We start from the raw sequence: 23,896 nt of genomic DNA, 5'->3' as shown, positions 1-23,896 counted from the left end.
ACCATTCTGTAATTTGACAGACTAGTTAGTTGTAAAGTCACCAGGGGCACTGGTGATGTTTTGGTGATTCACATCTGTGCTGCTAAATGTTTGACAGCCAGCTGTATTATGTGAAATGCAGCTCCAGCAAGCTGGCGGCACCCATCTTTAACCCAGTTGTGCATATTTTAAAAGCATATCTGATTTGCAGCTGATGCAAGGTCAAAATTTGCCAGCTGATTTTCAATTCAAGTAACCTGCAACACAAAACTTGCCACATTGACAGTGGAGAATTGTAGTCTGGTTCACACTGTTTAGGCTTTTTATTTCTCTCTCTCTCTATATATATATATAGATATACACACACACACATACAAGCACATTTGTGGTGCATAATTTGCAGCATGGTACGAAGAGCTCCATGCAGCTCTTGAAAGAAAGACACTTAATGTGTTATACTCTGAGATTACATTTGTGCCAGTAAGATTCATATTATGCTATAATTACATGTTTTGCTAAAAAGATACTTGTAGACTAAACTTAGATAATATGTATTGGGTCACGCCTGGTGGGAAAGTGTATGACTTGGCTTTCTCAAAATTCAGGTAAATGTCATCACATATTTGGTTACAATAATGACATTCAACACATTTTTGGTTTTTTATATATATATATATATATATATATATATATATATATATATATATAAACTACTGTGTGTATTTTGTTTAGTTTTAAAAACAGTGTTTTGTTGTTTTACAGCATAGATGAGGTTAACATTCCCCATCCATGCCGAATGTGGTCGAGGGATAAACTAGGTAATTGATTGCCAGTTAATCCCTCTGCCACAATAAAAAAAAAGCGAGGTTGGAGTTTAAGAGTGGAGAACGGAAGTGGAAGTAAAATAATAAATATAAAACAATTGCTAGGTGCAGTGGCAGTGTTTGCCCCCAGGGGGCTCTGCAATACTTGATTCCAGGCCCCTACCACGGCAGGGTCACCAGACCGGTATTTTTGAAACAATTACAAGATGTAGAATAACAGTAATTAGCGGTGATACAAAATAAATGCCCTGTTTTCCAGTACTTCTGTTCCAGCTAAATTAATTCTGTGTAGTGTTGTGAGTGAATGAAAATGCTGACATCTAGTAGTAATATAAGTAACTGTTAAGTAACTCAACTTACGTAACATTCTTATCTAGTCACGTCAGGTACTGTTTGTAAACTAAATACATACGTCACTGACATAACAAGCACTAGATGGAATCCAGTCTTTACTAGACTGGAGTCACTACATTACATCCTTCTTTGTAGTTGTTTAAGCTTAGGTTTGATTAATGACATCGACCCTTTTCTACACTTCAACTTTCTAGTAAACTGTTTACATTTAGATTTAGGACACTGAACAAGTTACATTCAATCACTGTTTTGATATCCATACTGTCAGTATGTTTGCAATCTCTGCATGGTTTTAAAAAAAAAAAAATTTATTGTTCGTATTGTGGCAGATTTCGAGGTCTCCTTCCTGTCTGTCTCATAGGGTATCGTCGCTGTTTTTCAGGTGGTTGAGTAGGGGTAGATGATGGTTCAGTCAGAGTGTCGTCATCTTCCTCGTCTGTTGTCTGAGACCTTTGATGAAAGATGATGTGTAGGGATGAGTTGGAAGTGGGAAGAGTTGCATGTTACTTGATGTCCCTTATAGGTTGCTGTAATCATGGATCACTACAGTGTACGGTTTGTTGTCAAAGGCGAACTGTATCACCTGGTTTGATCGAAGACTGCTTGGCATGAAAACGAGAATCAGCATAGGTTTTCATGTTGCTTTTTGCATGCTGGTCAGATTGGTGAATTGATTCTTGAGATGTAGGTGTTGTCATTTCTGGTAGTTGAGTGCGAATTGGTTTGCCAAAGAGTAGCTCGGCTGGTGACTTGGTTGTTGTACTGTGTGGCGTAGCACGATAATTTCTCAGAAACTTGTATAGTTCTTGTTTCTGTGGTTGGCCTGCAGCTGTGGTGGCTGTAATGTTTTTCTTCAAAGTTCTCATGAAGCGTTCTGCAGTTGCATTTCCTTTAGGCCAGTAGGGGGTGATTTTCTGAATTTGGAAACCCAGATAGTCGCTGAACTGTTGGAAGTTGTCACTCGTGAATGGCAGTCCGTTGTTGGTCTTTACTTGCTGTGGAATGCCAAGTGACAAGAATATTTAATCGAGAACAGGCATGACTGTCCTTGCTTATGTGGAAGTTACCAGTTCCACTACTGGGTATCTGGAATATTCATCGACCACGACTAAGTCTCTTGACGGGAATTGGTCCACAAAAGTCTATGGAAACGTGTAACCATGGTCCTGGAGGTAGTGGTGTCATCTGTAATGGTTCCATTGTGTTCTGGATGCGTGGCTTTGAATGTTCATGTTCTTTATGAGTACGTGAAAGGCGCGGCCAGGCCTTGAACCCCTCCTTGGAAACACTGCTATCACGTTTGCTGAAGAGTGCACCGCAAAAGCAAAACCCTGCATTCGAAGAAGAATATACAAGCCACATTCGAAGAATGTTGCCACCATTCTTCATGTGCATTTAGTAGTTCTCTTTCGTAAAACAGCTTTACAGCTATGGCCAAAGGTTTTGCATCACGCCCTACAGAATTAATATTACGTTCACATATTAATTACATATCGCTTTGTAGTTTTCCAAAAATTGAAAAATGTGACATTTGTAGTCTCCAGTATACTTCTGAGATACTATTATGTAGTTCCTTATGTGATGTTAAAAGAAATCTCTAAATTGTTCATATAGGTTTTAAAAGTTTTATTAATGTCTGCATCCTAATATACTACTAGGTAATGCAAAACTTTTGGCCATATTTGAGATATATATATATAGATATATATATATATATTTTCATTCATTCATTCATTCGAGTACATAGCCTACAGTGTGGGACTGACAACTACTGTACCGTGTTGTGCATACCGCTCCTATGTGTCCAGATGCAGACTAACGGTATCGCACCATGAAATGCTCAGCTTTGCCGCACATGTCTGTCCCATGCTTAACGCCACCACTGGCTACGCATGCTGGTTCAACACCAGCACGGTACTGGTTTTAATTAGTATTTGTTTTGTCTCTATTTTGGCCAAAGTGCCATCTTCTTTTGGAAAGTATTTTGTCCGTTTAAATCTGCACAGCAGCACCTTTACTCACCAGACTTCCCATTCTCTTCCTGGTAGAAGATTTGTAGAATGAATCAATAATAATAATAAAAAAATAATCAAAAATGTTTTAAAAAATATATTAAAAAAAAAAAAAAAAAAAAAAAATCAGTGTTTTACAAAACAATCACATTTATTATTGGGCACTTAGAAATGTAATATTGTTTTAAATCTTTGAACCTGGTTCTATACTAGGTGCTCTTCTCTGATAACAAACAGCATCAAAAAGACATTAAGAAAAGTCAAGAAGATCTTCCTCTAGTATGTGGCACTCTTAAGCAGCAACAAGGTTTAAGCACATTACAGTTGATTTCAAATCTTTGTAGTTTGAATAACACCAGTTTACCTTCAAGTTTTAACCCCCCCCCAAAAAAACACCACATGGTTGCAGGAATGTTATTGTCATTTGTACTTACAATATGTATAGAGTATATATCATTTTATATAAAACAGGCATTACATGGTTTATAAAACAAATAAACTATTGTATTTGTTTCAGCCTTGACATGATTCCACTTTATATACATAATGCCTTAAATCTGGTACTTGTGAAAATACATCAAATGCTTCACATAATATACAAAGTTCTGCTGCATCTTAGACAAAAAAAAACACATTAAAGAAATTATGAAAGGACAGTGTCACTGAACTTACATATTTCAACATAAAAAATGAATACTGTCATTACTATATAAAATGTACAGTCATGCTAATTACAATATACTTTTTTCTTTTTTTTTTTTTTTTAAAAAAGGTACATGACAGATATTTACAAAAGTCACATGAAGAAAGAAGATTGCCATCACAATTGGTCCTTGTGTATTGCTGACTACTCCAAATGCAGTCCAAGCCATTATCAAAGTAACTTTTTTTTAATTGTTTACAAGTAATTTGTAATTGAAATATCCATAATAAGTATTTAGGATTAGTCTGCATTTTCCAGAAGCTTAAAAAGAAAGTCCACTCAATATTCTTGTCTAGGAAGAATGAACTCCCAAGTTCTTTAGCGAAGCAACGGTACTCTGGATTTGGGAATGGAGTGACTAAAAAAAATAAAAATAAATAAATAAATTTGCAGAACTAAAAGTATACACACACACCCACTATACTCTATGAAGTTAAGCGCAATGCTATTTTGATGCATTTATTTTTAATACAACACTACCATTAACCCCATATATTTCTATTTATTTTACAAAAGTCATGCACTTGCTAGTTACTGCAGTTTCACACTCTTCCCATTACTAGATGTCATTAAAAAGTATTTCAGGTTCTGCCATCAAGATGGCCTAAAAATCAAATCTGTTCTTTTTGCAATTGCCAAGACCTGCTCCAGCATATACATTGTATCTCTATGTTTAATTGGCCAATGTTATGGAAAGACAATCCTTACTGAGGAGGGAAAGAGAGAGAGAGAGAGAGAGAGAGAGAAATAGAGCGAGAAACTAAAAAAAAAAAAAAAGTACCATAATCGCATTAATCGCTTGTGGTAAATACGATGAGTTTTACTTCTCCCCTTCTGAGGAATCAGACTGTTGGGGCAAGAAAAAAAAAACCACCAATTAAGTGTTTAACATGTAGAAATTAGATCTGGCAGCAGTAAATCATAATGGAATGGCAGCACAAAACAGTTTCAAGGGTCTGATTAAAGTTTGGAAAAATAGAACAGACTACATGTTCTATTAGCAGGACTGTTTTTACAGTGTAAGCAAATGTAATAAAGTTATATTGAAGCTCAAATCTAGAATTAAAATCTTAGTTTTGTAAGGAGTTAAAATTGGAAGAACAGTGGGATGGAGAAATGCCAAATAAAGCGAAACTGAAAATCTTCTACATCTGTCACATTTTAGTATTTATTCATATATTTTGAAAAAAGCTAAGTGGCACTTACTGTGTGAGAGTGATCTGTGGTTGCTCTCTGCTGGGTGTAGTTGTTTACTGCATTTAGGTTGTTCATCTGGTTGGTTGAATTGCTTACAAGTTTAGAGCCTGATTTTGCCTCATTCTGGGTTTGGTCCTGGTCATTAGTCAATGCATGCAAGTTGCCTAAGGATCTTGCTAGCCTAGAGTTTAACAACTGGCTGTTACAGAAGGAAGACATGGTTAATGTAAAGACCATTAATTTGTCTATAACTCTATTGCTTTTGCTAGAACACTGTATTTAATAAAAATATACAATTGTTCATTTTCTTAATTCTCGAAACTGCAGGTTTAGTGCCATTGCCAAATAGGTGCGCATACAGAAAAACCTACATTAACTGGATGATTTGTACTTCTATTAAATAGGAAAATCTGTTTTGGGGTGTACTGGCTGTTTACAAAGTGCAGCTGACTGAATACAAGTGGAGGTATTCCAGGTCCAGTTACCAGATTGTCTTTCACAACAGACATGCAATGCAAGCTAGATCAGCAAAGTACAGCTTTATGAATCAGCGCTATCTTGTGAACAGACAGCAAGTATTTACAGCAGTACAAAAAGAAGCTTGATTCTGCCTCTTAAAAGGAACAGACACTGATCTAGCCTAGTAAAAAAAGCCACTCCCTTACCTCCCTAAGCTTGTGTGTCCTGTAGTAGATCTTGTTCTTTTCCCAGTGTCTGTGCCACTTGAAAGGCTTCCAGATTTTGAACGCGTGTTGCTCTGTACACTGGATTGCAAAATGATTCTACATATAAAAAAACCAGAGAACTTTGTATTATGTAACACATAAAATGTAAAAAAAACACACAAAACAAAACAGAAAAACCCAAAAACTGCTTCCCGATTGGTTTTTATTGGTTTTGACCCTCTCTGACCCCTGATCTCTTCCTGGGAGTGGCTGGAGCATGACAGTGACAAGGCGGCTTGTATGTCTGTAGTAGAAACTACCTTTAGTAAACAAACTAGAAAAGGCCTGGTGTATGAAAGAGTACACAGGAGTATTTAGAACATTCTGGGAGGGCATACATACCTAAATGATTGTGACGAGGACCTGGTGCGAATAGTGTTCTCTTCTAATCTATAAAAATAAAGAACAAAAAGTTAATGCAAAACATTAGGGGAAACTGCACACAGCTATCACCACCTTCAGAAATAGATCGATGCATTTATTTGTTTTTTAGGGGAAAGGTGCATCGGAGGTAAATCAAAATGCATGGATTTCAGTAGGCCTCCTATTTAACATATACATTATACTTTAGCAATATGAACAGCCTTGATAAAATAGATTATTTTGAGGCAACAAATACATTTAAGTATTAATATGGGAGTTTTATTGAAACCATATCCCCAGCCAAGACCAAGCTCATCCATAATTAGAATGCAAATAAGGTTTTACCTCGCATTGGCACTGGCAATATTAGTGGTCCTCTTTTTTGTCTGTTGAAGATCTTTTGGTTACTTGCTCGTATTTTATACTATAATTTGAATTATACAGAATGTGAGATTAAATTGATGCTGCTGCTTCCTGGTACCTAATCACGTAATGTTTTGTAGTTCAAACTTATTGCAGTGAGACCATTGGAGTAAGACCATGTGACCTACAGCAGACAATAGGTGGGTCTGCAGCATTGCAAGAACATATCCTGAATTAAACAAGATACCAAAAGATTCCAAGCACAATAAAAGGTGGACCAGTATTGTGAATAAAGCAAATTATTAGGGCAAGAAATTCATTTTATCCAAGGTTGAAAGTTTAAAAAATGAATACAAAATTAAAAATATTAAAAATAAATAAAATAAAGCATAAGATCTTTCAACATTTAAAAGCAAGATCTTACCAGTACTGAACTTTATTTATTGTATTATTCATGGTATACACTCAGTTATCACCCATAAGGGATGACAGGTTTCTTCCCCCTCCCCAATGACCCCTGCCTCATTACAAATACAGTATCAGTTCATTCACATTACTTTTACTGAAATATTCATTACAGACATCACTACTTAGTATCTCAGGTAGCCTTCACCGATTGTCAGGGAAAATATAAAAATAAAAAAATACAACCACCCCAAACAAAAACAGGTTTGTCTTCAAAACAATTATGTAACCCAAGAGAATGTTCAGCTATTTCAGAAAACAGGCTTTTTAGTGTTTTGCAACTGAAAACAGCTGATGTTTTAGTGGGTAACTCTTCCTGTCTGAAACAGTTTTTTTTTTTTGGGGGGGGGGGGGTTTGAAGTAGTTAAGGACAAGTTCCTTATTCCAAAATCAAAAGAATAAAAAAATATATATATGTTTGTAGAATTTTAGCTGGTTGTTTGGTTGACGCTACAGTACTGAACCCCACCCATCTAAAAACAGCCTAGCTGCCACTATATAGAAAACGTAAAACTTTACCCCTTCCCCATATAAAGATGAATAGCGATTTAAATACAGAAATACTGAGTGGCACACTTACAGTGCTACATGTTAGGCTTCCTTAGGTGGTTACTATATTCCTAACCCATCTAGACAGACAAGCAGGATGGGAGAAGGGTAGCCACAAACAATCCACCAGATGACAACACTACACAGTGTAGAGATCAGCATAACAAGGCGCCATCTAGAAGGGAGGAGAAAGGTGATAGAAAAAAAAAAAAACCAAAAAAAAAAAAAAAATGGGAGAAGCAGATACTCCAAGCAAGAAATGAGATTTGTCCAAATGCTGTGTTTTGAACACAAACAAAAGCCATGCTGATATTAAAAGATGTTAACTATCAGATCATGCAACAAATAAAAAAGGCAAGACCTTCTTTTGGTATTTTTAAAAAAAAGAGGACTGGTGGCGCAAAACACTAGCAAACTGTGCACAATATACAACCTTAGGGCCAATATCAAAATTGATACAGGTGGTCTCAGCCCACTTTCTAAAAGTGGCTAGTTCACACAAACTAAAAAGCACTGAATGGCACCTCTGTAGACAGTTTCAGGAAGGCCAGGGATGGGAAGGACATCATCATGCCAGGCACCTGGAACATCATCATGCATTGGTTCTTGGGATAATCTACACCATTTTCCAGTGGCATCAATCTAAAAGATTTGCATGAGCCCCCAGATCACAAGAGTTTGTCTTTATTTAGAACACCATAAATGTACATCCAGTTTCAAAAATCCAGATTAGCACTAAAAGAAGGTAATCCAGGATCATTGCTAATTTAGGTCTGAAAACCGTTGTAAATGTGGAAACAAACCCTTGTAATATTTCCATGGCAATATATGCAGCTATACACTCTAGTGCTAATTTAGGCTCTCACACCATATGTAATGGTATATTTCCTTATCCAAGGAAACTATGTAGTCCAAGAATAATGCTGAACTGGGTCTGTGAAACCAGCCAGAAATGTTTTACATTTAGTACAGTTGCGGCTGTATCAGCAATACAGTCGCAGTTTAAAACAGAATTACTAAGAATTAAAAAAAAAAAACAAAAAAAAAAAACCTTGATAAACTTGACAAAATATACCAATATTCTTCATTACAAAGAAACATCTTAAATGTCACATCAATGGTTAAACTAAGTCTTCAAACTTTTTTTTTTTTTTTTTAAATTATACTACACAACACAGGTTTTATGCCAATGGAATAAAACCATATATAAATACTTAATGTAAATAGCAAAATAAAGAAATAAAAAAACTTGTTGCACAGATGAAACCAAATCAAGACTGACATAGGTGTGAAATTTCAAAATGCACAGATGTTTAAATTGATGTTTTAATTTTGATATCTTGACTATTGTTTTGTTCAGCATTAGGAAATTACGACATTGTTCATTCCACATGCTTTGCAAGTTTAATAATAAAACTAAAAAAACATACTGCATATAAAATTACACTGATGCACTTAAATACATTTGTTTTCTTGATTAAATTAGCAATTGGCAGTGCAACGGACGTCAGTGGAACAAGTGAATTACAAAAAAAACAATGTTTAAAAGCAAAATTAAGTTTAATTTTAAACCTCAATTTGAGAACATCCAGTTCCTTAGATGTAAAAGGCTTTGAGTATTTAATCTGAACGGATGTCACTTTAATTTATTATCTTCACTTCTCGCGGATCTTAAATTCTTCCAAAGTTATAATTCAGGGAGCATCATCGATACATGCGCTTTGTAATACAAAGGTCAGCAACTGTTGTGTCTCTCTAAATTAAGCAACAGCTTTTACCATTTCACCTGTCACTTCTGGACAAACACATGGCTACATGATTTATTTTTACAGGTATGCACATTTTGAATTGGATACTAGGAAGTCCTAAATATCAAAGTGGTGTCAAAATGTGGTGATTAGTTCATGTAAAATTAAAAAAAAAAAAGATTGTACAGACAAAAAATAAAAAAAAGAGGAGATTAGACTAATGCTATATTCTCTTACTCCGGAACAATCCATATACATAAATTAGGCCTACATTGCAATCATAAACATGTACACTTATGAAGCAAGAGACCATTAATAGGGTGCTTTTTAATATCCACATTTTTTCAAGATTTGAAATTGTGTACTTGTTTAACGTCCCAGTATGTGTGTTTTGAACGATTCTCTGTTTCTGCTCAGATCAATAGCCATACTTACAGAAATGTACAGAGAGAAAAAAAAAAAAGCTCCTGAAAAGATTCTTCAAGGCTGAGGAATCTTCTCAATATTGAATAATCTTTATATAAAGTCACTTAAATTCCACAACTAGGTTAATGATCAGGCAGTTAATTAAACGGATGGCATTACCACACACTGTTCACAGTATGGGACATTACCACTCAATAGATTTTCACTCATTGTCAGTACAGATTTATTCAATGTCAAAAAGGATACAAAAATACATAATTGTAGTACAAATTTGAAGAGAAACATTTAAGATTAAGAAACAGACCCAGGATTAGCCAACCAAGACACACGCGTTTAATTCTATTAGGAACCCTGCCTCTGACACAGGGTATCAAAACGTGGTCAGACTTGTCTGTTGTCACAGTGATCATTTTTTTAAGAAGATGCTATTTTTCTAAACATGCAATGTTAAAACTACAATTTTATCCTCATATAATTGGCTATAAGGGCCTTCCCTGTTTCTTTAAGCTGCGAAATAAAATGAACATACAAATCTTAAAATGCATACTACCGAAGTAGTCCCTTACATAGCAATTAAACACCTCATCCATGCAACACTCAAGATCAGCTGCAAAAAAAATATTAAATTCCACTTACCTTTAAAATACTTATATATATATATTTTTTTTTATTCTCTGCTCCGACACCAATGGAGAAAGCTGTGTTATCTTTTCAAATCGCGACAACATTCAGCCCAAATAGCACTGAGGAGACTGCAGCATTTTACTATAGTTTGCCTGTTGTGCAATAAAATTATTTATTTTCAATGCCATAATCACATCTTGCAAAAATGTTGCCATGGCATGAGCAAGCTGTGGTCTGTGAATGTGTTCATACCAGGGTTTTCGTTTACACAGCTATTATTTGAAAGTCTGGGAGAAAGTTTACTATTTGCTTTAAAGATTCTTTCCCACCCCCACAACAAAAGGTGATGAATGTTGGATGTATACATCTATATGACTATCATTCTAAGACTTACTTTATTTTTTTTAAAACCGTATTAGTCCAGGTTTATATTGGCAGAACCAACTGGTAAAAAATGTGACTGTATGGAATGGAAAGAAAAAATATATATATTCTATAAAATCTTTATAAAATGCAAGTAGATTAGTTCCTGGTATTATAAATCATTGTCACGGCTATACAGATTAATTTGCTTTAATCCATTTAAAAGCTAAACCTGTATTTGCAATGGATCTTACCACAAAATAAAATAAAAACAAAAAAACATTAAAAGTGTTTTACTGTAAACTGTGGTTTCTTGTGTTACCCACTTGCTAAAGCAACCCCCCACATACTGAAATCTGAACAAGAGGCTGCTTTAACCCCAATTAAAAGTAGCAGGGCATGATGGTATCACAGCTGAATCTACTTACGTCAATGATCCCGTTGATGCTCGAACTTGCCTCTTGCTTTTCAGAGCACGTAGTTTGTCCCCTTGAGTTATACTATTCCGTTCATCTTCGTCATTATACTTCAAAAAAGACAAAACAGGAGTCAGTTAATAACACATTCACTCATGAATGTGCAAATATAAAACAATATAAAAAGAACATTGCAACTATACACTGACTGTGTATTAAAACACACACACAAAGAAACAAGCAAGCGCTTTACCAGTTCTATTTCCAGTTTTGCACTCATGCTGTTTGTGTTATCGTTAATTGAAATGTCATCGACCCCCGATAAGATTCTTGTGACTGCAACTTTGCTAGTTCCATTTTGTCTTTCTCTCATTTTTGCACGGTAGATGTCTCCTTCTGCCCACAGGCTAGCTTGTTTTCTGTTGCATGGAAAGAAAGATACAATACTTTTATAGGCTATTTAAATTAAGTTGTTATTAAAGTTTCTATTTAAAAAAAGTGTTGTTCTGTGGGAGGTTTTCCAAATTACAGAAAAATTACTTTTTAGCTTGGAATATAGGTTAAGGTAAACATTAGATGCACCACAATATAATATTTACTGAAAATTAACAGAAAATCCCATGTTTAAACTTCTAAAAGACCACTACTAAAACATTGAATCTTTAGTAACATGTATTTTATTTATTTATTTTTACTTACTCTTGCACATAATTTTGCTGGGGTCCAATGACTGAACCTGGTCTACAGATTCTTATCCATGCAATGGTTTCAGATGCAGTTAACCTGTAATGCTTCATCATGTAGCATCCTATTAGAGTACCCGTTCGGCCAAGACCAGCTAGTAAACAAGAAAGTCATGTAGTTTGTGTTGATGAAAGAAATAATGTGAAAAACTAAAATCTGTTGAATCATACTGAACTGCCTCCATGTTCTGTTACTCTAGTACAGGGGTCTCCAACCCTGGTCCTGGAGAGCTACTGTGGCTGCTAGTTTTCGTTTCAACCAATCTCCGAGTTACTTAATTGAGCCAATTATTGGCTTAACCCTTTGCGGTCCATTGTCGGACTGGGTCCAACATTGCAATTATTCCTCACAGGTCCTTTGTCGGACTGGGTCCGACATCATTATAGCAACGCAATAAACGGGTGTTTAGTCATTTTTTCTCCGGAAAAAGCCGAGAAAACCATTCAATTGCCGAGTGGGAGCGACAGGAGCCGAGACAAGTCGGAAAAAAAAAAAAAAAAAAAGGCGTATCTCATGAATAGTCATACATGGTATCAGGTATCAGATAACGGGGCGTTCATAGTAAACAAGCTGGCTGAGTGCGTCAGCGCACAGAGACTATCATGGACATTTGCAGAGCTTTTTTCAGATGTTATAGTAATAAAATAATGACTTGGATCGCATTATTGAGGAGTTTGGTGATAAAACGAGTGATCCGGAGATGATCGATCGGTATGTACGACTATTATTATTATTATTATTTATTTCTTACATAGGTGAACGCTATAGCAAACGAAAGGGTGGGGCGGGGCTGGAGATGCCTAGTGAGTGCTTTGTCGATATGCAGGGCCATTTAAACCCGTTTGACTGTGAAAAAAAATACTTTTAAACAGCGCGTATAAAATTAATAAGTTAATAAATGGACTGCAAAGGGTTAATTAGTCAAGATTTACAGGTGTTCCAGATCTTTAGCCACTGATGATGTAAAGACACCTATAAAACCTGCTGGGTAGGAGCTTCTCCAGGACCAGGGTTGGAGACCCCTGCTCTAGTATATAATTTGAGTGATGACCCCCACCCACACCTCTAAGAGTTCAGCAGAAAATGCATTTCAAGAACCATACCTTTGCAATGAACAGCAATGGCACCCTCAGCATTTTCACAGATATTTATGAACTTCTTGACTATGGCATCACTCGGTGTACTTCCGTCAACGAAGAAAAGATCGTGGTGCTCAAAACCTAGATCAGTAAATCGCTTGGCATCGTACATTTTCTTGTTTAGACGAACTATTGTGGTGATGTTGTGTTTTCGGAAGTAAGGGAAGTAGGCTTCAGGTGCATGAAGAGGATAGCCTGAAGTAGGAGAGGTCAATTTCACAATGGGGGTTAGACAAATGCATGAGGTCATTCAGGTTTCTAGGAGGTAAATATTTTTAAAATTTAGCATCTTACAAAATAAAAATAAAAATGTCTGGTACCCAGCAGGCTTCCAGTCACCACTCATCCCTCTATCTTGTCCTTTTAAATAGTAGAAATCCATTTGTTACTATCCCCCTACTTTGTACGTGCAAAAATAAATATCATTCTAAAATTAGAATTTGAAATCAATAAAACCTTAAAAATAATGATTTCATAAAATGCATATCTTTATTAACGATGAATCCCATGCAAGGACAACCTGTAATATTCAAAAGAGTAATTGCTGCAGACAAAGGGTTAATAAATTGGGCACATGTTTCTAATTTAAGGAATTACAAATTCCATGCATGAATAGTGTCAATTTGTACAGGATTATAATTATTATATACAAATGTAAGGGCTCATTCACATGTGGTTTGTTTCGTTTTAAACCATGTTGAATGCATGTTTAAAACAAGGGGAAAAAAAAAAAAGAGAAAGTTTCTGCTTCACATACCATTTTCAATTTTGCTTTTTGGATGTGGTCCACTGAAGGCTAAAAACTTCCCAGGAATTATCCAATTAAAGTCTCCATTTTCTGCTCTCTGTACAAAATATTTGAAGAGCAATTAAAACTACAATGCCTGCCTATGTGAAATGTACTTAATGAAAATGTTATTACATGACCTACTATTACCAATATGTTGAAGTAAAGAATAGTAGAGCAGCAATAAAGTGCTACACATACACGTACAGATGCAACAGAACCTAGCTTGTTAACTTGTTTTAACAGATGTGACACATTTTAGGAAACTTAGACAACATATTCCAACAAGCACAGCTTTCATTAGCACAATTACAACAGAAACCATGAAAAACCAATACTCTCAAATACTTGGACAAATTAATGCTTTTATAACATTTTATCATAATTGAATGACACATTCTCTAAATATACCAATATCTACAAGTCTAGGTGTAACATATGGATGCCTCCATTATATCCCTGTGGCATCCCCACTGGTGACAATGCAACAGGATTAAAACACTAAATTAAAAACACCTTACCTCATAATGTTCATACTCCTCAACATCAAAGTCAGAGAAGTCAAGCCAATCATATTGCAGAGCCTGCAACAAAGACAAAAGGTGCTGTTCACATCCCTTGTTCTTAATATATATTCCTTCTCCATTCTTACTATTCCACCCCCCCCCCAGGCTGTAATGCACTACATTGTTTTTATTTTTCAATCACCTACCTTATGGACTCCATGTAAACAGTCAAGGATGTTTAGATTGTATGTGCAAGTGCCAAAAGAAGCATCTCTGAAATGACATGAATGATCTGTGAATAAGCAGCTTTAAAAACAGCTGTGATGACGTTAGTACAGATGCACTGTTCAACCACCTTTCTTGCAAGATGAAAGTTTGCTTTTTCCTTAACTAAACAGATTTTCAAGAGAGAGGTTTTCCTAATCCTGTGGCACTGGCCCCTGCACACAACATTCCTGTCTCTTCTACAACACTTGTAGCTAAACTAAACACAATTTCAAAAGGAACCAAGCTTGCAACAAATACAAAAGGCTTTTTGGGCAATCAGTTTAGCTTTGTTTTCAGTTGTACCATGTAAACAAGCACCACAGGCTAGGATAAATCAAATCTGAGTTTAATAACTCTATTGTATACATATTAAAAAAAACACACACACCCCAACCACAGACACACTACACGGAAAAATGCAGAAACGCTGCATCTGCAGTAACCTCATAAGCTGAACATGTGTGGCTACTTACTCAAGATCCAAAAACCAATCTGTTCTGGTTTACTGGTTGTTATGAGCCGATGGTTGGTTTTACAGTACCTTTTGTTATTTTCAAAACACAGGAAGTCAATAGACTGTAGACAGACACGCCCTGCATGATGGTTTAAAGTTCATCCATTAAACTAAAAAGTCAACTTATTTAACAATTAAAGTAATACATCATCCACACTTCATTCTACCCATGGTAGAGTTAACTGGAAACTGTAACTGTTGACAGGCTACACACCCACATAGTTGCAATGCTGTCCTATAGGAATGACCTTTCCAGTGAAAGGCTACACACCCACATAGTTGCAATGCTGTCCTTTCCAGTGAAGGAGTAAGAACTGCAAGTGCTGCTTCTAGTGAAGATACCAACAAGCCATCAACAAATAACGCAACATATGAACGGTACATAATAAAAATTACCTAAAAGACAAGTAGGAGGTGTTTCCAGATACCAAAAGCCGATAAGCCTCTTCAGGGGTTTTCTTCAAGTGCATTACCTATGAAAATAAAACACACCCATAAAGTCAACTGACATCTACATTAGTTTTGCATATGATAAAAAGCAGGATGCCAACACTTTTGGAACAAACATGATCTTTTGGATTTGATTCACCTATATTGTGGTTGCAAATATATAAGGACTTGCAGTGTGTTTTTATAAAGATGTAAAAATAATTGCATTATATTATATATATATATATTGCAGGAATATGTACAATGCAGCAGGCAGCAACAGTAAACAGTACGCGATCAAAACAAGGTATTTCATTACCTCTGTGCTTGGTTATAAAAATGACTAGATAGGACCGATGTGCATAATCTCTCTTGGACACTGTCCAAATATGAAAACCATAAGATCGAAATACACAGCTATTACCGACAACATTGTTCACCAGGTTCCATGAAATAAAGCTTAAGTCTTTAAAGCAAACATGGAAATGAAAGCAGATTTCTAAACTGGTACTAAATAGACGTGCTGAAACTACAGAATGCGAGCAGTGAATTAAGGTGGTCTAAAAATATATTTTGATCCCTTAAAAGCTGACAAAGTTGCAATTTCATTGCACATGATTAGAGTTATTACTGTGGTTTTGTGTAAAAAGAGCATTTACCAACCACCCAGAGAGAAAGACGTCTAGTAATCTCCCAGATGCGGAATAATTTTCATCAAGAAGAGACGGTAAATTTGAAATAAAATGCAATGTTGTGCTCAGAGAAGTTGCTTCTTTGTAAACTATGAATCAGATGTAAATAACTTGTGCAAGGAGGAGGATGAACGACGCGTATCAACAGAGTATCTTTATTTCATTGAACCTCCTTTTCCAAAGGCTACCAGCACCTTGTTTACTACTTTGAATAATCGTTTGTCCTTGGGCGATTTTTATTTCCCATACATCTCTTTCCAAATGCTTTGTTCAAAGCATGTATTTATGAAGAATCGGCAATTATGTTTTGTATTTTCGCCCGTCCCCAATCTGGTTTATATACCAATTTTTATATTCTATTATGGTTTATTGTAAAGGCTGGTAAACACCAACATGGTCGATTCACACAGGACACACGATTTTAAAACTTTACAGAAGGTACTGATGTCCTGTAAAAAAAAATCTGAGGACCTCTGAGAAAATGATCTGGGATAAAAAGAAACGGATGATTCATACAGGACTAAATTTCACTGATGTCAGTAAAAATACTGGATGAGGCCACCTGTTTATGTGGTGATTTTTAGTCCCATGCAAATCAGGATTTATTCTTAAAACTTTTGTGTCAGTTTCCGGATAAACTATAAAAATAAAAAAAAGGATACCACGCGTGAACATTTACTTAAATCAGCACTATTGCAACAATTCAGCTTAATTTTCCCCCACCAAACAGGGTCACTTGCACAATTGGATGAATAGTTCTGAAGACCATCCACTGGAGACAGCAAACTGTTAATTTTGCAAGTCAACCATTTACATTTAATTTCATAATAACCTTTAACTTTCTGGAAACAGCACCAACACATTAAACATATGGGTACAGATAAATGTAATTTGTTTTTGCGTACACTGTATGTGTCACCGCACCGAGAGAAAAATGATTGACCGGGGCAGGCAGCATCAGTCAACATAACCTTGTATTCAGGTTTGCAACATCTTGAAATACTGAAACCAGACACCCTACAAAAGCATACAGCAACAAATGGAGGACAATGTTTTCACCTTTTGGCTTTTTAAAGTGTATAGGCGCAACCTCTCATATCTAAAAGAATACTCCAACTTAACATTTCCATCAGCTTTAACCCAGGACTTAAAAGCAAAAATAAAAATCTGATATTAATAGAGCACAATTTACAGACACTAAATAAATGTGTATACAAAGGAAATGACATTTACAGTGCTGACCATGCTTTCATTATACGTTTAGAAGCTAGCTCATTTGCAAGAAGCTAGCTCATTTGCAATCTGTGTTTTTATTTATTTATATAAAATCAAAGTAACAAAGTAACAGCCAAAGGTTTGAGAAAAATAAGTTAAGATTTGCAATAGTAAAAAAATTACTTACTGCATATGAGCCTATAAGATAAGCAGCATTAGCCTGTTTTTTCTGGTCACCACAAGTGTAGTGAACAATTTTCTTTTTTCCAAGTGTGAAGGACTACAAAATGAAATAGAGATTACTGTAAACGCATAGTAATGTCATCATTTTTACAGGTCAAAATAAAATTAGACCTATGAATTAATATAAATACAACAGAATTGAGCATGCATGAGCAAAAACAACAAAGCAAAGGCAAGCATGCGTCAAAATGAACTTCCTTTTATTGCTTATTCATACAAAACAAAACGAAAAAGTACAAGACTGGCCTGTACACAAAGCAGATCCATCTTCAGTGAGGAAACAAGATTTTAAAAACACACACCGTTAGTTCCTTTGAATGAGGAGAGACCAGAAGTAACATTCTCTCCAAATACTTCTACACTTGAAGATAGATTACCTGATAATATCATGCAGCAATACTGTGTCATCTAGTGCAGCATTTGTAATTAACTTCAGCCACTTACTGTAATGATATTGCATTATAGTACATAATTATAATAAATATGTAATACTTGGTAATATAGAGGCATTTATTGAAACCCCAAATATGTAGAACCACACAAAATTTCACAATGCCAACATAAATTTACCTTTAACTTTTTATTCAGCTTACAGCAATAGCGATAAAACATGGCCAGGTTAAGAGGTCCAAAATCTGCATAGAAGCTATAAAAGAAATTAAAAGTCAATATAAAACATAGAACATAGTGCATTTCCTTATTTCTACAAAAAAATGCATTCAACCTAAATTCCTTCAAAATAAAAGATAATCAAAACTAGATATTTTCGTGCCAAACTTTAATAACAAATGTTGACTAAACTTGCTGTCCATTCAATTTCCAGTTTAAAAAGAATGACATAACTTGAAAATGTCCTCAGTGGAGAATTTATTTATTTATTTTGCCAGCTTGTCCTGTTCATACAAATAATATACAAAAAAAAATCTGTTATTCAAATTACAGCAAAACAGACTGAAAGAATCAAGTCCTCTTAAGTTGAGAGGGGACTAGTGGTCAAGTTTAAATTGTGAGCTGGAACAGAAAACTATGCTGAATAGCAAGACCTAACCCTAATTGCATGTGAGTGACATTCATCCCCAGCCAGGGGAAATCAGCATCATGATAAAGTAGATCCCTATGCCTATCCACTGTATGCATACTTCCATTTAACTTGCATTTATGCATGTGCAGATAGCCTCTACTTCCTGATTGTGAAACACAATAACCTTCGATAAAGAAAGGTCCTTAGCAAGTTTCAACAAGATCGGACAAGCAGTTCTCTAGATGTGAAAACTTTATATACTGTACATATACCCACCTCCACTACGGTATTGTTTTATGCTGTAGGCTCTTAAATATATTGACAAAATGTGCATCCCGGGCTTGGAATAATAACCGAACACACAAACATATTTTACACCCACGTATTTAGTTCCCTACAAGTGTTTCTATTAAGCACTTAAAGACACACAATATATGGAAATGTGCAGGTCTACCTTTGGAGGTTTGGAACAAAGTGCAAAGGTCTTAGGCTCTTCACTTACTTTTCATATTCAAGCTCTTCATCTATGCAGAAGTAGTGCCTTTCTGAAGTACTTCTGGGTTTCTGGTGAAGAATGGCAAAATACAGACGATCTGAAAAAGAATAAACCATTACATTTTAATCGACTCAATGCATTTTCTAGCAAAAAAAAAAAAAAAGACAAAAAAGACAAAAACAGGATGTGGGATATTTTGTGCAGTTTATATTCAAATAAACACGATTTTTAATGGATGTAAAAAAATGTAAGTATTTAAAATTTGTAAAAGTTTCAATTTTTGTCAAATAAATCAAGGGCAGATTTTGGAACAAGATAAAAAGCATGTGCATCAGTAATCGGTTAAACACCCTCAAGGAGCGTCAACAGCAGATGCGTCTTTATTAAAACAAATGAACAGTACAAATTCAAAACATGTACATAAAGCTAAGCCCATGGTAATCCTTATTATATAATACCGAAGATTCAAACTTGGTTTGCTACTTTATGTTTTACACACACAGTACAGATAAGGGCGTAGCAAACAACAAAGTACATTTAAGTATTACGAAATCAACAATGACATTCGCAAAATACATGATTAGGTACTGAAAATAAAACAAATTAAAGGGAGAAATAAAGCAATCAAATAGAAAGTTCAGACCCACCTTTGATAAATTCGACTGTATTAACTAACTCTTCCACTTCCGCCATTCTGTTTATTTACTCCCGTTCTAAATACTGTAATTTACCTTCTCTCCTTTTATCCTGGTTGTTAATAAGAGACGGCTACCCCCGCGAGTTTAAAAATTGCAATGTAAAATCAATACAAAATAATAAATACATTAAATAAATAAAAACGAACTAGTTAATTCTAACAACGCGTTAAAAAGTGTATATTCTTAAAACAGTGATGGAATTGTACGCATGTAATAATAGATACATATATTTTAAATAAGATCTACCAAAAACCCTTCCTTTAATGTAATTCAAACTGAAAACAATGCCGCTTGTAAATATAAAAGTACCCTCCTTCCGTATTTCTTTGTATTGAGTGTGAAAATCTCCCAATGCAGTCCTTCAGTTCGGCTCTCACAAACAAATAAATAAATCTTAATCTTGATAATCAACACAGTTGCAAACAAGTTGAAAACAAAGCGACAGTTTCCTCTCGCTGCAAAATAAGAGAAGTAGAGCCGCAACACTAGCCCTCTGTGCTCAAGACTCAGTTCCAAGTGTTTTCACCGCCCACTCTGGCACAGGCTTTCTCTCTTCATTGGCTCACAGGTAGAGAAACTGCTTTAGACTGCCGGGCATTGTACGAGCTGCCCGACAATCATTGGACAGCCCATTTAAAAATTTAAAGTTCTGCAGAAAAGATACAAAGGAATCTAATTGGAACGCTGCCCATGCCGTTGCTAGGAGAAAAGCTCTGCCGAGCCAATGGGGATGTATCTCTTTGCTTTACGACACACTCACTGCAGTATTGGTCTTTATACAATTTCAGTAAACTTCAGCACTTTTGTTTTTGACAAAACACAGCAGATTTCAGCAATATCTTGAACCAAGGCAATAAATAAATAAATAAATAGATAAATAAATAAATAAAATAAAAACACAACCAGTTCAGTTTCTGCAGAAACATAAAAGGTGCCTAAAGAGTTTCCAAAATATTTGAGATAATCCATTAACAACCTTATTGAAATGTACGGCCCCCCATCTTTTCAATGTGATATATTAAACAGAAGGCTACTTAAACTTGAATGAGAGAATGATACCATTATACCAATGTCAAGGTCACCAGATCGCTTAGCTTTCAGTGTTATATAACCCTGCAAATATGAAGTCAGTACCTCAAACAGTCTGAGATTTGACGTTATCACAGTGCCGCTTTGTAAAAATCTTGCACAGTATACTTATGATTTATCTTGATGTGTGTGTACCCATCATAACAAGACAACGTCTCAACGCATTAGGACACCTGAAAAGCAAAAAAAGTCATATGACCACAATACTGTAGCTAAAGAAACTGGACACACTTAGATTTTGCCCATGGAGTTTCCATAACACTGAAAATATGAAGTTCTAATCTCAAATGTTTTAATACAAATCAAAACATTCACAACAATTATCCACTTTAAACCAGGAAAAAGCCAACTCTATGTTCAACAAAAACCATGACTTGGGCACTCTCATTTACACTGCAAAAGCATCAGCGAGTAGCATTACAGTTTACTTACTGTAAATCACTGTAACAAGGACATTTTTATTCACGAAATATTCCAGTTTCATTCATATTATAATAGGACTTTTGACTCAATTGTCTGTAATGGAATATCCATGTCAACTGTGTGCTTTGGGTGTGGGATTGAAGCTATACAATACAAATAAGGTTTCCCATCAGCAAGATCATTTCTCAGAGCAAAGGAAGGCAACCACAAGGAAGTTCCAACTATGTCATTAATCATTAAACTGAACCAACTTCTGGCTAAGTCCCGATATACTTTTTCAATGAATGATGGCTATGAAACCTGGAATGGCATAGTATTCCAAGACCCGTGTTTTCTACTCGTGTCTCAGAGCGTTTACTCCAGGATCTAATTTAAACAGACTAAATGAAATAAACACATTAATGAATCAACACATTAAAAACGGCTTCTCGTTAGGGATGTTAAATTATAAATGGTTACATAGCTCTAATCAAAACAGCAAACCTGATCAATAGTGGTCAAACAGAAAATAAATCCTTGTCAAGGTAATTTCTGGTATGAAATGCAGCAAAAGGGTACCTTGTGTGGAACAACCTTAGGTAATGTAAACAAACTGGAAAGTCAATTTCTGACGATGCAGAGCACAAAGGCGGCTAAATAAGAATGTAAAAATGTGAAGTCACCCAGGAGTGATATAATATTAGTGAAAAAAACCTACATGCACGTGGCACTGCATCTTTATTAAGTATCCTTTCCTTTTTTTAATGGACATTTTGAATGAATACAAAAGCAGTCATAACATAAGTTGACAGTTTCAACGTTAATTTACAGATTGGAAAAACAAGATAAAAAGAACTAGATATTGACACAGGTCAAGATATCGTCTTAATTTATAATGCACACTGATCAATTGATAAAGTTAGTAAATATTCAAAACCCATTACACACACAGAGCCACAACTCACCCCCAACACTAAGCAAGACAAGTGTTCAACCATGCAAAACACACACTGCATTTTGAAAACAAATGCGGTTGAAATAGTTTTACATTTTAAATAACACAGACTACCAGATCCAGATGCAAATTTGTTGACTTGAGAACCACTAAAATCAGACTAAAGATACAAATAAACCACAACTTCTTTAAACGACCGATAATTAATACCTATTAGTGTTCATTTTGTTAAAACCTTGACTAACAAAGTCAAACCTGCTCATAACCGTGATATTTTGCTTAATGTCTACTGCCAACATAGTTACATGCTTGCATTTAGCAGTTACAAAACACCCGCAGACGAGAGATTCTTATTCATTCAACAGCAGTGCAGACATTAAAAAATAGACTCACAAACTGTTCAGGGTCGCCATTTTGGTCAAAAAAGAACTTGACAGTATTGAAAACGTAGGCTAATCACATAGAGCTTTCAAATATGTACATATATATAACTTGAGTAAGCCGCTGGCATATTTAATGCTTTTGGGGTTCCACACCTACACGTCAGGTGAGTACGTTTTCTATTTCCTTACCTGTGATACAAATGTAAACATCAGCCGTCAGCTCCTCCAATTCTCCGCGTTTCACGACGGGTCTTTTTTTCTTCGGCTCCCAACGTTTCCTTCTCTCGTTTTTACGCTTCATCTCTGTTTTGTTTCTGGGTTGGCATCATGTTCATAAACGCCTTGTCGGTGTGCTGTTTTCTCTGGCGTTGGTTTCCATTCACCGCACAACCTCCTGCAAGTCTCACTCTGGCCGTTAGCTCGGTTTATGCACATTTTATTCTGACGTTTCGTTGCAGTAGGCAGGACTGAAGAATAGCCTCTCCTACTGCCTGTATTTACTGGTTTCACATATACAGTATGTTTTAATCAAGAATCATTCCTCCTCTCAAAGAAGTAACTTTACATTGTTCGTTTAATTTGCTGTTTGCTGCCACTTTGCTAATACACATGATAATAAAAAATGAATGATGTGCCTTTTTTGGTTAACACATCAGACAGTGATACATCTGATTTGACATAATGGACATTTTTACTCATTTGATGTCTGGTTTGGAGAATGCATATTCACAAAGCATGCGTATAATCTTTTATGTAAAAAGAAAACCCAATAAGATGTGCATTTTTTTCAGAAACTTAGTACTGTACATATTACTGTTGGAGTTAATTCTGATTTCTAAAAGGTACTTTACCTGTCATGAGAAAACTAAATGACAATTACATGACCTGATGATAGCAGTGTTGGTAGGAAGTGTTCCTCAGGTTCTTACCTCCTGACAAAACTGTTTTTGCTTGCACCAGACCAAAAATAAAGCCCATATATTCTGAAAACAATAACCTGTAGCAAAACTAGAACAATGAGAATTTAAGGGGTAGATAAGTGCAGTGGATAAAAAGCTTAGACCAGAATCTTTCCGATAATTCATGAAACCTTCTGACGGTCAAATAAAGCGATGTTTGGTAAGACAACCCATCAGCTATTTATGCCAACCACAAAAATAAATACTTTTATTTATCCAGGAAGAGATATTTTACAGTATGTATAT

At 35.5% G+C, this 23,896-nt stretch overlaps 1 protein-coding gene across 6 annotated transcripts; it reads right to left on the bottom strand.

Annotated features, from left to right (window-relative positions):
* Window positions 1-3,301: 3,301 nt before the first annotated feature.
* Window positions 3,302-23,137, bottom strand: LOC117411715 (dual specificity protein phosphatase CDC14B-like). Of its 6 annotated transcripts, none has more exons than XM_059034972.1 (17): window positions 22,881-23,135; window positions 19,171-19,261; window positions 18,218-18,293; window positions 17,592-17,684; window positions 15,465-15,541; window positions 14,494-14,560; window positions 14,303-14,365; window positions 13,752-13,839; window positions 12,959-13,189; window positions 11,811-11,949; window positions 11,365-11,530; window positions 11,124-11,221; window positions 6,137-6,184; window positions 5,735-5,851; window positions 5,079-5,268; window positions 4,654-4,719; window positions 3,302-4,230 (listed from the first exon to the last, which is right to left on the bottom strand). In XM_059034972.1, the coding sequence occupies exons 1-16, from the start codon at window positions 22,990-22,992 to the stop codon at window positions 4,693-4,695; spliced, it is 1,683 nt and encodes a 560-aa protein (XP_058890955.1). In that variant the 5' UTR covers window positions 22,993-23,135; the 3' UTR covers window positions 3,302-4,230; window positions 4,654-4,692. The 6 variants fall into 6 exon arrangements, with proteins under 6 accessions (XP_058890955.1, XP_058890962.1, XP_058890970.1 ...); XM_059034979.1 differs by lacking the exon at window positions 22,881-23,135 and adding an exon at window positions 19,812-20,460; XM_059034987.1 differs by lacking the exon at window positions 5,079-5,268 and having other exon boundaries at window positions 22,881-23,137.
* Window positions 23,138-23,896: the final 759 nt, after the last annotated feature.

Source organism: Acipenser ruthenus, chromosome 1 (genome assembly GCF_902713425.1).
Source record: "Acipenser ruthenus chromosome 1, fAciRut3.2 maternal haplotype, whole genome shotgun sequence".
NCBI lineage: Eukaryota > Metazoa > Chordata > Actinopteri > Acipenseriformes > Acipenseridae > Acipenser > Acipenser ruthenus.
Note: the sequence above shows the minus strand (reverse complement) of the source record. Positions and strands in the feature narration are given on the sequence as shown.

Excerpts from the sequence above, each read along its gene's own strand:
- LOC117411715 (XM_059034972.1), bottom strand. The coding sequence starts at position 22,992 with ATGAAGCGTAAAAACGAGAGAAGGAAACGTTGGGAGCCGAAGAAAAAA. Across the intron at positions 18,294-19,170 it reads GAAGAGCTTGAATATGAAAA|CTTCTATGCAGATTTTGGAC; the intron begins GTAAGTGAAGAG and ends TTTCTTTTATAG. Across the intron at positions 5,852-6,136 it reads TCCTCGTCACAATCATTTAG|AATCATTTTGCAATCCAGTG; the intron begins GTATGTATGCCC and ends TTTTATATGTAG.